This window comes from Belonocnema kinseyi, chromosome 3, assembly GCF_010883055.1.
Source record: "Belonocnema kinseyi isolate 2016_QV_RU_SX_M_011 chromosome 3, B_treatae_v1, whole genome shotgun sequence".
Lineage (NCBI taxonomy): Eukaryota > Metazoa > Arthropoda > Insecta > Hymenoptera > Cynipidae > Belonocnema > Belonocnema kinseyi.
This window is the reverse complement of record NC_046659.1, coordinates 13,335,786-13,352,138: the sequence shown is the minus strand read 5'-3', so window position 1 is coordinate 13,352,138 and position 16,353 is coordinate 13,335,786. Positions and strand designations below refer to the sequence as shown.

Below are 16,353 nucleotides of genomic sequence, written 5' to 3'. Positions count from 1 at the left end.
TTGAATTTACGAAATTTATAGAATGTGTTGAATTGAATTATTATCAATCATGATCAACATTTCAAACTTTGGCGCTTTTATTGGTATTTCAGGTATCTGTATGTTAAGTTATGTTAGTTCTACTTCTGTTTTCTGACTCAGTTTATTTCATATTAAAACAGTTTTGAAATTTAAAAAAAAGTAAAGTGCAGTTCTTATAATTAAAAAACCTATTTTAAATGTAAATTAGGAATTTTCCACTGATAATTATTATAAATATAGCTAAAAATGCTAAAGTTTCAAAAGTGTCACTGAATTTGAAACTGTTCATTTAAACTTTCAGTTGAAAGTTTCAAAAAGTATAGATTTCTGAAACGGCACATTGCTAACCAAGAGTCATAGCTGGTTAGTATTTTATGCTGAGAAGTTAAACCAACCTTCAGCAGCATTGTGTTAGATGGGAGTTCATATGATCTCATTTTCACATTCCCGGCCCACAGCGGGGAAAAAATGACATTTTTGGTTAAAAATAACGTACAGCCCACAAATTTTGAACGATTTGAACAAAAAAAATTTGAAAAAAGCTGTTAAGATTTCTCAGAGAAATTTAGAGCCTGATTTTTCAATTAGGTTTTCCATTTTTAATAAATAAACAAACAAATATGACGAAAAAATGGTCATGTTATCTATTTGACGTTCGTCAATAACAGGAACAGTGTTGAAATCGCCTAAATTTCATAAACTAATATTAGCTAAAGATGTTCCAATATTATGTATATTATTGAACAAAATTTTTTATAAACAAATTAGTTGTTGAAAAAATGTTTTTTGTGATTTTCCATAATCATATGTTTTTTCTAGTTATATTGCAAGAAATTTAATGAAAAAATGCAGTAATCAGGCATTTTTCGACAGAAAAATTCGCTTTTTTCGATGTACATTTTTTTAAATTCGGAACATTATGATATTTGCAGGAAAATTCATGATTTGTTTATTAATATTATGATTTTTTAAGTAAATTTAATAAACAAATGCATTATTCGGGCAATTATCGGCAGAAAAATTCGGTTTTTTCAATGACAGTCTTTTCAGATGGGAACTTGATGGGAATTTTAACAACATTCATAATAAGTTAATAAATTTTATTTTGAATATTTATCCAAAATAGCTGGCTTGTGAACCTGACCTTTATTTTAGGACACTAAAAGAGTATACGAAAGGCCAATCCAATCTGTCAATTCTTTCGAAAGTTATCGTGCTGAACAAACTAAAAATCTACAGATATACAGACACACACACACACACAGTCAGACACATTCGTAAAAACCTGTTTTCGAATTAAGGGGGTCTCAAAACGTGGACATTTGAAAAAAATGGGGGGGGGGGTCAAATTTTACACAAATCTAATACCTTCTCTTGATGAGAATGTAAAAATTGTCTTTTCTTTTCATTGTTCACAATTGAGCGTGAGGATTGCACAACGACCTTAGCGCTCGGACTCAGGCTGCCTAGTAGGCAAGAGAAGGGATAACGCGTTGCTACGCACTGAGTTGATTGGACATGACGGCAGTTTCAAAATTATTCGTCCTATTAACTCGGCCTGTAGCCACGCGTTATACCCTCTCATGCATACTAGTCAGCCTGAATAATTTTCAAATTGTGCGTTACGTTTTTTAAAATCCAACATAGGAGCTTAAATGTAGACACAGAAAATAAATGAATTCGGAAATTATTATTACTATTGATTTGAACGTGTTTATAAATTATTATAAGTCTGACCCCGAAGTTTCACTTCTTAACAGAAAAATTAAAAAATTGAAAAATCACTCATTTTATTCCAACTCAAATGTTCACCTTAGTAAAAGAATTTTAATTGTTTGTACATTAAAACATTGCTGAAAATGGTGCACCGTATTGAGGTTAGCTTGCGGGTTGAAGCCGACTCAAACTTTAAAATAAATTAATTTTGCGTTTATTTATTTAATCAGAACAAGTATCTTTGACAATAGAGGGAGGACCGCTTTTTGGAAGGGAACGGGACGTCCGGTTGGCTAACGTGAAGGAAGGAATAGTAGTATTCATAAAGCTTTAACTTCCAAAATACATCTGGAACAAAGAGAAGCTAGATCTGGGCTGTTATTCAGCTGGCTCTCCGGGGACCAAATTCGTTGGTGAAATGCTGCTGGAGACACATAGCCTCTTTCACATTAAAGAACGGTAAACCTTTAAGTCGATTCCATGAGGAAACGAGATTCAAAAACTCATCGTCTGCTTGTAAGGCAAGGATAATTTTGGTATATAAGTCTCAAGTTCTCATGATGGCTAGATACGGAGGCTATTTGGATACAGAGATTTTTATTTTCAGGCGGCAGCAGGTGATCCTTAAATTCTTACGGGTCGAAAAAATGGTGACACATTCTCGCTCATTTGTTCATAACGGGACTGGGTCAGGGAAAACTCTGTATGGGCGTAACTATATTGCCATTTCATAACAATTTTTCAATGGTTATAAACCAATTTTACAATCAAATGTCCAGTTGGAACAATTCTTTTGTGTTTGAGGTACTTTTTTCCCACGTGTTCTGTTTTACTTGCCAGTTAAGCTTTACTAAAATATATTTTTATTTCATAGCAGTAATTATTGTTCACAAATTTTAGAAACACATACACTGATTGATAAATTTTTGAAAGTTTTTGTACTTTTTTTTAAACGCGCTTGGTTGGACTTGCCAATATTATATTAATACAGTTCGGTGTTATTTAAGAATAAATATAAAAGAGATTGTATATTAATTTTTAATATTAATCATACAAAAGGATACTTCTCTGTAACGAATAGTACCTCAGATTCTGTGTCCAGTTTCGATTCTGATTCTGTTTCGAGAATTCTTTTATCTGGATGAATTAGTACATTAAGAAAACTAAGGTTGTTTTGATATTCACCCTATAATAACACCGAACTGTATTAATATAATATGTGTAATCATTTCAGGCTCGAAACAATGGCTTTTGTGTACCGCTAGAGCCAACGCGTGCTCTGTTTGGATGCGAGACTTTTAAGGCCGCTTACTTTCATAGGAGTACGTATAGTGAGCAAGAGAAAGAGAGACAGAGAGAGAGAGAGAGAGTACGTATGTACTCTCGCACGTCCCATTCGTTGTGAGCATTGGAAAGTCTGACAATAAATTTACAGTTACGGCAGTCAGAACGTATGTACGGAGATCGGTCTCCTTGTTATTACTCCGTGTGTCGTAATAAAATAATTCATGACAAGAACCTGTGAAAGAAGTCTAATTACCACACTGCACCGGAGTTTCAAGATATCAATGTCTGAATAATGAATACACTATTTTAAATCTTAAATTTCTTCAAATTAAAAATGAAAAAAGAACGTTGCAAAAGTCTAAGTAAAAAAAATCTTTAACACATTCTGGGCGGCACTGTACGAATGCATAATTGAGGTAGGGCATTTTTTAAAACATAGCTAATTTTAATTATATGAGCGTTGTCAAGCGACAATGTGGAAGAAAGCTATAGAATGAAGCTGTGTTGGGAACTGATGACTTGTCAACATTTTTGAATGTCATAATGTGAATTACGGCACCTCTGATCACCTTAAACCAATATTTTCAAATTCTATTTTGCTTTTAATTAAATGTTTCCAAATAACTGTTTCCGATTTAGTTTATTGATATTGACTTTAATATTTTAAAAACAGTACTCCAGCTATTTAAAAAAACAAATGTCCTACAATAAAATTAATTGTTATTGTTTATAGTACCTGCTTAGTGAAAAAAACGGAGATTCATCATCTTCGCTAGCATCAGATAATAGTGAACTCATTCTTCTCGTTTTTCCAAACCTGGATATCGACAAATTTAATGTACTATCCTTGTATTGCAAGTCTGTATTCCTTGACTGAGGTGTAACATAGTTACCACCTTCTACTGAAATAGGAATGATATATTCCCTAGGGCTTTTTCTAATTGCTTCTGACCTGACTGTTGATTTTGATCTATTTTCGACGTCAGACTCGAGAGTAAGCTGGCGGTTGCACTGTTTTGAAGATTGAGCAACTGGAGATATTGGAGCTATTCTTCTTTCTTCTGATCGTTCGTATTTATGATCTACCTACAATATAAAATGACAAAAACACAGGTATAATTTTAAATTCAATGAGAAGTTTTCAGTCCTTATTGAAATTAATCCCCAAAGTTACCACAAATTGTCTTCAGTTGTACCCCAAAATTATATATATTTTCATTTTTTCATTTTACAATTGCACATTTTTCTAGCCTTCGAAAATAAAATACAAGAAGGAATAGCTTTAGGTACTGGTGTCGGAGGCGGCGGAGCCCTAAGGGGCACAAGGTGCAATGTCCCACCTAGAACCAGCGAGAGACAAAGTATTGATTTGCCCCACTATGCAATCGAATGATTTAATTCAACGAATAGTTTAAAGTTTTCGAACATAAAAATCCTCACTTCGTTTTAATATAGATCTGCAGCTAAGAAATAATAGGCAAATTGTCGGCCATGGGACAATCAATATTTATAACCCTCTTTATCCTCTAACGAATACTCTGTTCTATTACTCATTCATAAACGTAACATCATTTAAATCCTTGAACCTAGCCCTAAGTTTAGCTAGGACGGATATTGGAAAACTTTAAATTCTTTCTATCTTTCTTCAATCTTTAAAATCTATCTGAGATCTTTGTGAAATCTTTTAAATCCATTTGAAATCTTTGCAGATTATTTTAAATCCTTCAAAAATCATTGGCACCTTTGTTAAATATTTGTAGAATTATTTAAATCTTTTTAAAATCTTTTGGAAATAAGTAAAATCTCAAAAATTTGTATGCAATCTGTAACATATCTGCAATCACTGTCATATAATTGAAATCTTTCGGAAATATATAATATATGTGTGACATAAAAGATAATGTTTGTGAAATTATAAAAACCTCCAAGAAAACATTTAAGTCGTTGTGTAGACTTTTAAGTCTATCCGAAACATTTGAAACCTTTGGGAAATCATTGAAAGCTTTGTGAAATCTTTTAAATCAATCCGAAAGCTTTAAAATATTTGAAATCACTGAAAACAGTTGAAATATTTTTTAAATATATTTGGTAATATTTGTGAGATTATTGAAACCTTTAGGAAATCATCTAAGTCTTTGTGAAGTTTTCTAAATCTATCCGAAATGTTCAGAATAATTCAAGACTTATTTAAATCTTTGTGAAATCTTTGAAATCTACCAGAAATTTTTCTTTTTAAAATTTATCTGAAATATTCATGAAATAATTGAATATTTGAAATCTTCCAAATATTTCGAAAATCATTGAAATTTATGTAAAATCTTTATAAAATTATTGCAATCTTTGCCAAATCTTTGTAAAATTTGTTTATTTTATCTGAAATATTTGGGAAATCATTGAAATCTTTGGAAAATTATTGAAATCTTTGTGAAATATTTGAAACACTTGCGAAATCTTGATCAATTTGGAATTTACACCGGTATTTATCATTTCTTACGTATATTGTTTATTTATTATTTATCTTCAATTTTTATACGGTATAATATTATTATGTAGTTTTAAAACGGGCGAAAAGCCTCTTGCAGCTCCCGTGACGCTCAAGCTATAAAGTCTATTGTGCCACCCTATAGTATTATGAACCTTTATACAAATTGTACCATTCAATATTATAAGTCTATGCCCCTGCCCCTCTTAGAAAAGAAGACTCCACCGCTTCGGACTTATACTAGGTATTTATATTGTATATTTATCTCGCAGCTTCGAGATAACCGTAACATTATCAAGCTCCTTAAGAATGAAAATTTTGCTCTGCAGCCTTACTGTCGAGACTACTGTGATTTATTTAAGACGCATAAAAACTGGACCACGTATAGCACATAAGATACGCATAAGCTGTGGGACACTGATGCTGTGAAAAGTTTCGAAATCGAATGAACCTCTCTTTTTAATCAATCGAACGTACAGCACCCCGGTACCGGAAATACGAAATCGGAGTCCCACTAGTACATATAGCCAGCCTATATGTGTCAATGTGTAGATTTATTTTCAATAAATTCCAATTACTATGTACGTTGTTGTGTTTCTTGTTGTCAGAGTCTGATTATAAATACTGTTCATTAAAATTGCAAGACTGTAAAGTGTAGATAAGTGCATTTAATGTAAGTATACATTTTAGAGTTCAAAGGTGTTGAAATTTTAAAAACACATTTTTGTCGTAGCGACTTGAGTTATAGTTGTTAAAAAATAGAAAACGAAACCCCACTCTTTCATCTTCATCTTGTTTAAGACAAACGTTTAAACATTTATTGATAAGTTCTATAACATGAAATTTTAAAACAGTTCCTACTCCCTCATCATGTGCAATATAAATCTATGATAAAATACATAATTTTATAGTATAATTAAGTTGCTAAGAAAATATTATTCAACAGGTTAGGCCAGATGGTTCATGATAGTACTCATAGACCCTCGTTTACAGCTTTCTTAGTAGACATTATTGACTAAGTTACTTGAAGATTTTATCCAGCTAGAACATCGCAGAGGCTTTTTTGCTGGATATGCTTTGGGGATGCCTCCCGAGTATTTTAAGTCGTATACGCAACAAAAACATCCTTTATGAACCTTGTTAAGAAATCTTAATTTTTAATTTATTTTGTAGAGTTATTGAGTATATTTTTGTTTAAATCTTGAAAATTTAGTCTTTATTAACATGAACCCTTTAGCTGATATCTAAAAAAACCCTTAAATAATTTAACATCATGTAACATTCAGAAGGATTAAAACTCTTTTTACAGGTGCAAAATGTCATTTTTTTCCCAATTCTGCCATCTCAGTGATTTCTGTGCTTAAAAAGTCAAAAAAAGAATTATAGTATACGAAATTCCCTTTAAAATAAAAAAATGTAATTTTGTGTCTTCAATACTTAAGAGATGTGATTTCCAGAAGTGCTTTTTTTATTGGAAAATAGACCACAAAGAGCTTAATTTTAGTTTCCATGAAATATAACTGTCTTGCTCGTTTTAGATAAATCTTACACTTATATCAGTTTAGGCAGACTAAGTTTGTCGGAGATAAGAAAAACAATGCACTAGTACGGATAAATTTAAAGTTATTGTGTCCTGAAAATAACCTTTTTATTGAATTTGTTTAGACATTACGTTTTCTGGGAATCACGTGTGTCTGTTATATCACACGTGAAAAATAACGCTTAAGAATAAAAGTACATACATTTTCCAGTAATACATCGAAATATTGAATTACCTACCTTCAATATTTCTTAACAAAAAAAACCTTTACAACTATCATTAGCGAAAAAAGTTATCAATTATTATCAGAGGGCACACTCTTCGATGCAATATTTCGCGAAATATTACAGATAATATATTCAATATTTTGTAGTTTTTCTGATAAATGTATGTACGTATGTATGTACGTTGAATGCAACAGATACAAGTTATTTCTGAAAAAAACTCTAACCCCATGATCTTTCAAATTTTTTTCCGATTGTGTAAGTTTTTTTCCAAGTATTTCTGTCAAATAGTTCAATTATCGCTGAGGCTTTGAAGATATTGTTTTCCTATTTTGTAATGTTTCAACATCACTCATGATTTTTTTTCAGCCAGAAATATCTGTAGGTGTATTTGGAGGTGTGTCCTTTAAGAGTTAACTCATTTGAATGTAAATTACATTGAAAATAAGCAGGAAGTGAGATATTTCACGGAAGCAAAATTAAATTCTTTTTGGGGCCAATTTTTCAATAAAAAATTGCTTCTGAAAGTAATACCTTTTAAAATATTCAAAAATATTCCATGAAAATAAGAATAGAATAATCACTTTGTAGGCCTGCATCCCGAGCTAACTGAAATCCACCCTGTGGAAGTGATAGAGGAGGATATTCAGGGGCCTGAGAAACGAGACACTGTAGATAATTGGGGGCTGGCTCCGAGAGATGTGAAATGATGATTGTCATATGGTGCATAGTCACTAGATCTCCATCTTCAGGAACTATCTGAAGGACATAGCCTCTCCATATTTATAAAGAACAATGAGTTTCTCCTGTTTTGCTGGTAGCTTACAAACGAGAAAAGAGGCTCTGTTCGTGCAGAAAGACAGAAAATCGCAGCATGAACATAAAACTCATATTTCGGGGCGCAAAGATCTATGTTCCAAAAATGATTAAAACAGAACAAGCCGTAACGAGCGAGCAAAGAGTAATTCGAGTGTTGAGCGTGTGTGTAAGCGATGTGCGTTGTTAGCCAGAACTGCCGCGATTTTCTAACGAGCGCCGTGCGAAATGCGGAACAATAATTTGAACCGTCGTTATTGTCGAACGGATAAACTGTGAGCGGAAAGCGATTGACTTATTGTCAGACTTTTCTGTATTCTTAAGCCATTTAAATATATCCGCTATTAATTTATTCGAAATTCTATCACAGTGATCATTTTTCCCAGTAGCATCTTTTCCTTCTAGTCGATAGATGCATTGAACGTATCTTAAGTTTATTTAGACGATTGCACATCAGAAGTGGAACTAATACTTCGATTTTTTATCTAAATGTCCTAGGATCAGTAAATATATTCGCTTGGTCGTGCTGATATTCGCAAAATTCGACGTTGAATATTAGAGCAGTACATTTTCTTAAAATGACTTGTGATGTGCTACCCTTAATCTAGAACATCATGCACGGTAAGAAGCGGCTGACGGCCACACAGACGATGTTTTCGAGGCTTGCCATCAACGATTTACGAGTTCGTCAACATTTGTTTCCGGCCATCTCAGAAGGTACAGGTGCAAATACAAATCTCAACATTCAACAAAATCCTTTGATAGCCTCCGAAAGACAAGCCGATTTATTAGCACTCACTCATCACGTACAAACTCCTAAAGTCCCAAACTATCATATCATGCCACATCTAAGCAAAAGTGTAAAACAGTTTGATGGAAAACTGGCCTCAAGGAATGGCAAAGATTAATCATGCCGGAGGAGCGCGAGATTGGTATACCTTACGTAGGAAGTTCGTAATTTAGCAGATGTTTCACATAGCTCTACACTTCTAATTTTGAGTCTGATGATTTCGTTCTAGAACAACAACGAAGTTCCCGTAAATAAAGGTACATATATCTTCGAAGCAGAGACATCGCATATTTATTATCAAGATGTTTCTACACATAACATATCTCCAATTACAGCAGCAGATTTGAATTTTGAAGATAAATCAGCGGATATCCATAAAAGACAGTTATCACTGAAAAAGAATTAAGTGTCCTTGCATGGAGAAACCCTTATTGTGCAAGTGACGATGAAGGTACCATAATAAAGAATATTTTGCGTGACTATAGAGAATTAGGTCTCGTAAAAGATACAACCTCCCCGTATGCTAGTCTTGGGTCATTTTCATAGCTGGCAGTTGCAACGGCGCTGTATGAAAATGACATTGGCTACCAGTAGAACCGCGGGAAATCATGCCTATGGTTACGTCTAGCGACTGTGATACCATCATGAGATGGGCGGACACGGGGCACGATGAAATCAGAACGAAAAGTCGGCGAAACCCTCGCGTGTCTTGAGGACGCAAGGCGATCCAGGGAGGAGAGCCTTTAATATCCATCTCGCAAGGGCCTTAGCATGTTTTTGACACGCACGTATGGATATGCGGTTACGAACCGGACGTGTCCTCAGGTTGCGAATTGAGGGTCTCTTTACCAATGGGTTTCTGTTAATTTGGTTACAATAATTAATAAGCAGTCCGGGGCAATTGTCAAGGCATGTTCCCGAAGGAATAACCTCAAGCGCAGTCGTAACAACCGTGCAGAAATCTTTACAATGATGGACAAAATATTTCCATAGCTGCAGCATTATCCTTGTTCGCGAAAGCTTCATAGTGCGAATGCACACTTTAAAGTGAGAGGAACACACAGAGCTGCAGAGCGTTTGGCAACAGTCTTTGCGAAATCAAGCTGTTTATCTTTTGGAAGCTGTCTGAACGCTAAGCGCTTCTCTAACTGCTGCATGACCATCCACATAAAAAATCTACGTCTCTCCGAAGCCCTAAGATCTGGCTTTGGCTCATTCAAATCCAAGAATAAAACCAAGATGAATCAATAGATCAAAAGACACTTACATCAACTAAACAAGAAGATTGGATGGGCAAGGCACAATGCGCCCGTGTTTAATATGTAACGGGCTACATAAAATCTGGTGGACCGCTTACACGAAGGGTCTTAAACTTCGCCCTCGAACTGAGGATCTACCATTAAACTGAAAAAGTTACGGCTGCTGACAATTAAGCAGCACATTAATGAAAAAATGCGGGCCTTATATGAGCAAGGTGAAGAATACAGAAGAGGGCTTCAATGACCTCTGTGTTTCTGTCAACAATTTACCCAATCCTGATGAGGTAGACTTTTTGGATAATGGTTTGCAAGATCCCAACACTGAAGCTGAAGGAAGAAACTTGGAATATCCCTTGATTCTGGTAACTTTGCGACAATCATATAACATCTAAGAAGCAATATCCATCAACCACTGCCGAAGAGGTAAAGAAAGCACTAAGGCACATATAGATCTTCTCCACTGCAGGACCAGATGGTATCGAGAACTTCTAGTGGAAGAAGTTTACTTATACACACCAGACTCTGATACAAATCTTCAGGCCGAACGCTCCAATATATTTGTCTAATCTTTTGCATACGTCTTCTAAGTAGTTATATCTTTCGACAAGCAGAGCCACTTTTTCATAAAAAAGTTTATATTTTGTTTAATAATCCCCCCAACACATTTTTTTACATTTACACAAACGCATTCGATTTTAGGCTAAATTTAATGCATTACACTACAAAGTAACCATTTTGAGCCACAAAACAGTAAGACTTTATTGCAAACATCACTTCTAAACACGTGTCCTTGAATAACTTCAAATGCGCTCCAACGAAATGATAAAAAATTCACTTGCATTAAATTGCAAGCAATGATAACGCGAGCATTCAATTAGGTGGTGGGGGGGGGGGGCTTGCGACATGCTTTATGTATCTCAGGTCATAATTAATATTTCTAGACAGAGATAATTGAAAAATATGAAACTGAGTGACTGGATTGATATTAGACAAGGTGTTACGTTAGAATGCGTTGCGTCCTCTTGCCTGTTTATTATGTATCTAGAATATGTCTAGAACTTGTCCAGAACATGAGCCTCAAAATGCGTGAAAAGAAAAAAATTATGGAATTTTAAAGAAAGGGTAGAAATACATTATGTAACATTACCTTAGATTATGAGAGGATAGAACAAGTTGATAAGTATGAGTATCTTAGTTATCTCCTTCAGAGAGACTCCTTCACTAATGATACATCCTGAATACGGCTTAGAGGCACGCCCAGAGATGTAAATGTCTCTCCAGTGTCAAGATGTCTGATAATACATATCTCCACAAGCTTACGGGCATTGCGAGCGCCAATCATCTTTCCATACAAACCTCTCCTGTGTAATCCTTGACCAAATTTGAAGCGCTACGGATGCTTGCAAAGGTAAGTATCGCCGGAAAGGTATTCAGTAGAATAGCTTAGTTCAAGAGATAGAGGCAGAAGTGTGAGGCGAAAAAGAAGAGACATCATGGTATCGCTTTGAAAGACGCCCCTCTGAAGGATGACGTTCATTGTCACACGATAATTTCCAGATTAAATAGTAAATCTGGTCTTACAAACAGACCTGTCTTACAACTGACAGATGATTGTTTGTATATCTCTCTCCAGACATGCTCGGTTCTTCGAACAATCCTGTTATTTAGGGAAGCCGTAAAGATTTCATACAGTGTGTTCGAACACGTTATTGGCTTGTAATTTTCTAAGTTGGACAAGTGCCTTTTTCGGTAGGAGTATACTGCGTCCTAACACTAGCCACGGCGGATTGGGCGTTTCCGACTTTAAATATGAGGTAAAAATGCGATGGAAATTCCTTCTCAGATGTTCTGAGCTTGTCTTAACTCTCCTCGAAGCTGATGATAATATCAATATCTTCTTTCAACTCTAGTGTTTTCAGGATTTTGCATACCTCTTTCCAAAAAGTCTCTACCTCGTTGAGGTTTGGTGAATCTCTTAAAGAAACAGAGAGATCGCTGAAGACGTGTGATAGTTCAACGAGAAACTGTTGATTTTTCCTGATTAATCTTTCCCTCTTCCTCGTAACCAGTCTACCAGATGTTATGTAGTCAATCACACATTAAACACGGGGCAAGCATCTTGTGGTCTTTTGATCCATCGTCAGTGTTCACCTTCGATTTCAATCTGCTAAAGCTCTCGTAGCACCATAAAATGAATAATTGATGGTCCAGAGGTCGGACTACTCCGAGATATCGTCACAAATGGAGGCATATATTTCAGCCAGATCTTGGGGCTTGAGAAAAACTTGCATATCAATGTTCCTCCTTGTCCTGTAATCGCAATCATCTCTCAGAAGGTGCCTGCTTTCCGCGGTTGGTCTTTAGCTCGCTTCTTCAGCTTCGCCTGCAGCTTGTTCAAAGAGCGATTGGGGAAACGCTTGGTGTTCGTATCTATTTTTCAAGAGGTAGCCACGTTGATTTCGCAATTACTCATGCGAAACGTTCTCAAACTGTGGGTGTTTCTGGCACTACAGAGTGTGTATACGCATCATAAAGTCTCCGTAAACAGGGATAATGTTGGCATCGTAGAAGTCTAGCAAGTCATGCAACCAATTGTCGAGTGATCTTCGCGTTCGATCTTTTGAACCGCATATACAACTTTTTAGTAGTTTAGTGGTATCATTGTTGTTTCCACAAGAAGGTAGGGAGAGGGTTCTCCGTGTCCGCCCATTTCGTGATGGTATCACGGTCCCTAGACGTGGCCATAGGTATGATTTCCCGCTGTACTACTGGTAGCCAATGTCATTTTCATAGAGCGCCGTTGCAACTGCCAGCTACGAAAATGACCCAAGACTAGCTTACGGGAAGGTTGTATCTTTTACGAGACCTAATTCCCCATACTCACGCAAGGAGAATGAAAAGAAAGAAAGGTATCGAGACCCTATAAGGGAGTTGCAACGATCGTACCCTGAATATTCTGTTAAACTAATCGTCCTTATCATCAGCGCTCTTGAAGGAGCCAAGCTTTCACTCGCTAATGGCCTGAAAAGCATCCCTGCGTGTCAACAATATGCTAAAACACTTGCGGGAAAAATGCAGAAGGTGGTAGTCCTTGGGCGAAAATCCTGCTGTGTTTCAGCATATTGTTGACACGCAGGGATGCTTTTTAGGCCATTAGCGAGTGAAAGCTTGGCACCTCCAAGAGCGCCGATGATAAGGACGAATAGTTTAACAGAATATTCTGGGTACAATCGTTGCAACTCCCTTATAGGGTCTCGATACCTCTCTTTCTTTTCATTCTCCTTGGTTATGATATTTTTGTCAGCTGGTGCCGAAAATTCAATAACGAACATGGTTTGCTTCTCGAAGTCAAGAAGAACCATATCAGGCCTCGAGTGAGCAACAGAAACAATTGTCGAGAATATAAAGGTCCAGTATATGCGATACTTCCCATTCTCGACAATTGACTCGATTTCCCTAGGAGTATTTAGAGGAGCGATATTAAGGTTAATGCCGTAAGAGTGGCAAAGATGGTAATAAAGCACTCTTAGCGCCGCATTGTGCATTCGAATGTAGGTCGTTCCCGCGTGAGTTGGACAACTAGTTAGTATGTGAGCTAAATGCTCGGGGTGTGCATGGCACGCCCTGCAGCTATCATCAGGAATGTCTTGGCTCAAAACGTGGCGACAGTATGTTAAGGTGGAAATGACACCGTCTTGGCATGCCAAAATGAAACCCTCTGTACCAGACTTCAATCCGGGCGATTTAAGGAAAGCAAACGTTAGCTCACAAGATATTGACTGATCCTTCACATTTCTGTGGAAGATACCGTGCATCCTCTTATCGAGGAGCTTTTCACGAAAGTTTTTCTCTTGTGCTTTCTTAATCCGGGCTTTCAGGAGTGAGTACTCGAGATAGATAAGATTTGATGCATTTTGCTCACCCCTAATACTGAAGCTAAGTCCGAGTGTTTCAGCAGCCTCCTCCGCTGCTTTGTAGAGAAACGCTCCTTTGCCCACTTCTTCGTGATTGCTGACAGTTTTAAGAAGAGGGTCTCTTCCATTTGCAACTCTATGTGCTGTACCCAGAATAATCCTGTTGTGAAGACATTCAAGACTCAATATTCCGCGACCACCTTGACGGAGTGAGATGTATAGTCGCGGAACGGAAGACTTAAGATACATGCTTTTATTCATGTGCATAACCTTTCTTCTCCCGATATCAAGGGACCTGAGCTCGTTCTTCGTCCATGGAGACGTTTGTATCTGCTTCGGAGAGTATCCTTTATAGATGTCACATCCTGAATGCGGCTCTGTGGCACGCCCAGGTATGTATAAGTTTCTCCAGCGCAAAGGTGTCGTATGGCGCTTCTATCAACGAGCTCAGGATCTTCAGGGATGCCATTAAGTTTTCCCCGCTTCAAATAAACCTTGGCACATTTGTCTAACCCCATTTCCATTTCCTTAGTATATCGTTCGACAATCTCTAGATCTAGATGTAGTTGCTCTTTGTTTTTAGCATAGATATTAAGATCGTCCATGAAAAATACATAAGTGACCTTTTACTTTCGATCTGCAGGTTTGCCGCGCAAGTACCCGTCGGAATGGCGAAGTGCTAGGGATAGTGGCAATAATGTAAGGCAAAAGAGGAGTGGGCTCATGGTGTCGCCCTGAAAAACACCTCTCTAAAAGATGACCTTGTTATTTGTCACACGATTTTTTCCAGATGAGATGGTAAATATGGTTTTCCAAAGTGGCATCAATCCCTCTATGCACTTAACTATTTGCGGATGAACCTTTAAGATTTCCAAATGACAGATGATAAGTCTATGGGAAGTCGAATCGAAAGCTTTTCGATAATCAATCTAGGCCATTGATAGGTCACGCTGGGAGGATGCTGCATCTTTGCAGCATCCGTATTCTCTCAACGATATGCCGTCTGATGGTCAGCAGCTTTGACTTATTAGGTGTGTGATAATGGGTCCGGAGTTCGCGCGCGAACTTTCGAACCTTGGCAGTAAAATTCCTGCCAGATGTAATGTAGTCGATCACAAACTGAATGCGGGACCGTACTGTCTTGTCCAGCCTATCTTTATGGCAAGTTGATGCATTCGTCTTTTGGTCTTATGATCAACCGTTGGTTTTGTTTTACGGTTCGCATCGGCCAAAGCTCTCGCTGCATTATACATACAATAATTGATAGCCCAGAGGTCGGATTCTCCGAAGAATGTCCACGAAGCTCGTCATCCATTTCAGTCAAATCTGTAGGCTTGAGAGAAACCTTGGTGTTGATGTTTCTCCGGGTCGTAAAGCATCGCTCTTCATCTATTGGATGCCTGCCCGCGGTTGGTCTTAGTGTCGCCTCTCTTTCTTTGTTGCCGGCTTGTTCTAGCTGTGGTATAGTAGGCGTTCCGCTTACATAGCCCCTTTTACGGAGTAGTTCAGCATGGTTTCGCAGACGTTGCTGCGAAAAGTGCGATAGCTCCGGGTGTTTCTCGCACCACATAGCATGCAGCCGTGCCATGTAACCCCGTTCAGGGGCCACACTCGCATCATAGCACTCTAGCAAGTCGTGATTCAGTCGCTCCGTCCACCTAAAGGTCGCGAGATCCCGTCAATCCATCACATTGAATCCACTTTCATTGGCACCCCCAGCTCTAGAGTGGTCGGCATTGTTGGCCGACCCATTGTCGGGAGCCCTGCGCGTTCTGTTGTTTTGAACCGCACTTACTACAACTATGTTTGGCGTTGTCATTGTTGTTCCCACGAGAAGCTAGGGAAACGGGTTCGTCCATCCTTGTAGAACCCCGCATGCAAGGATAAGGCTGCACGGTTTTTACACCTCTGCTTAGGGATTAATTCCTTCGGGACCACCCCTGGACAATTGACCGCGACTGCCTATTTATTTTTGTAACTATATTCAGTAGAAACCCTTGGTACAGGGACCCTCTATCCGCAATACGAGGACGTGTTTGGTGGCTTCGTTACAGGGAAAAAACTCATAACATAGAAAAAAACACTAAGCTTGCTGTTCTCTAGCGGAAAACTTCAGCAGCCATCACGGCGCTTCGGAGAACTTTAGAATATTGGTATTTTTATATTATTATATTTTTTACCTTTTATTATCACATGACACAACTCGAAAATCTGCGTTTTTCGAACATGTTTTGTAGAAAATATCGTCAGAGCTACGGGAGGGAAGCATTTTTGTCCTGCATGTTTTTGCAGAACTCGTCTCCC

The 16,353-nt window shown here is 37.3% G+C and overlaps 1 protein-coding gene across 6 annotated transcripts in view; it reads right to left on the bottom strand.

The window, feature by feature from the left end:
* The window catches only part of LOC117170224 (serine/threonine-protein kinase ppk30), a 543,229-nt gene that overhangs the window by 441,309 nt on the left and 85,567 nt on the right, over positions 1 to 16,353 (bottom strand). For all 6 annotated transcript variants that reach the window (XM_033356845.1, XM_033356844.1, XM_033356843.1 and 3 more), the window contains one exon: positions 3,761 to 4,110. In XM_033356845.1, the coding sequence (XP_033212736.1) occupies positions 3,761 to 4,110 (350 nt within the window). The remainder of the gene's footprint in view (positions 1 to 3,760; positions 4,111 to 16,353) is intronic.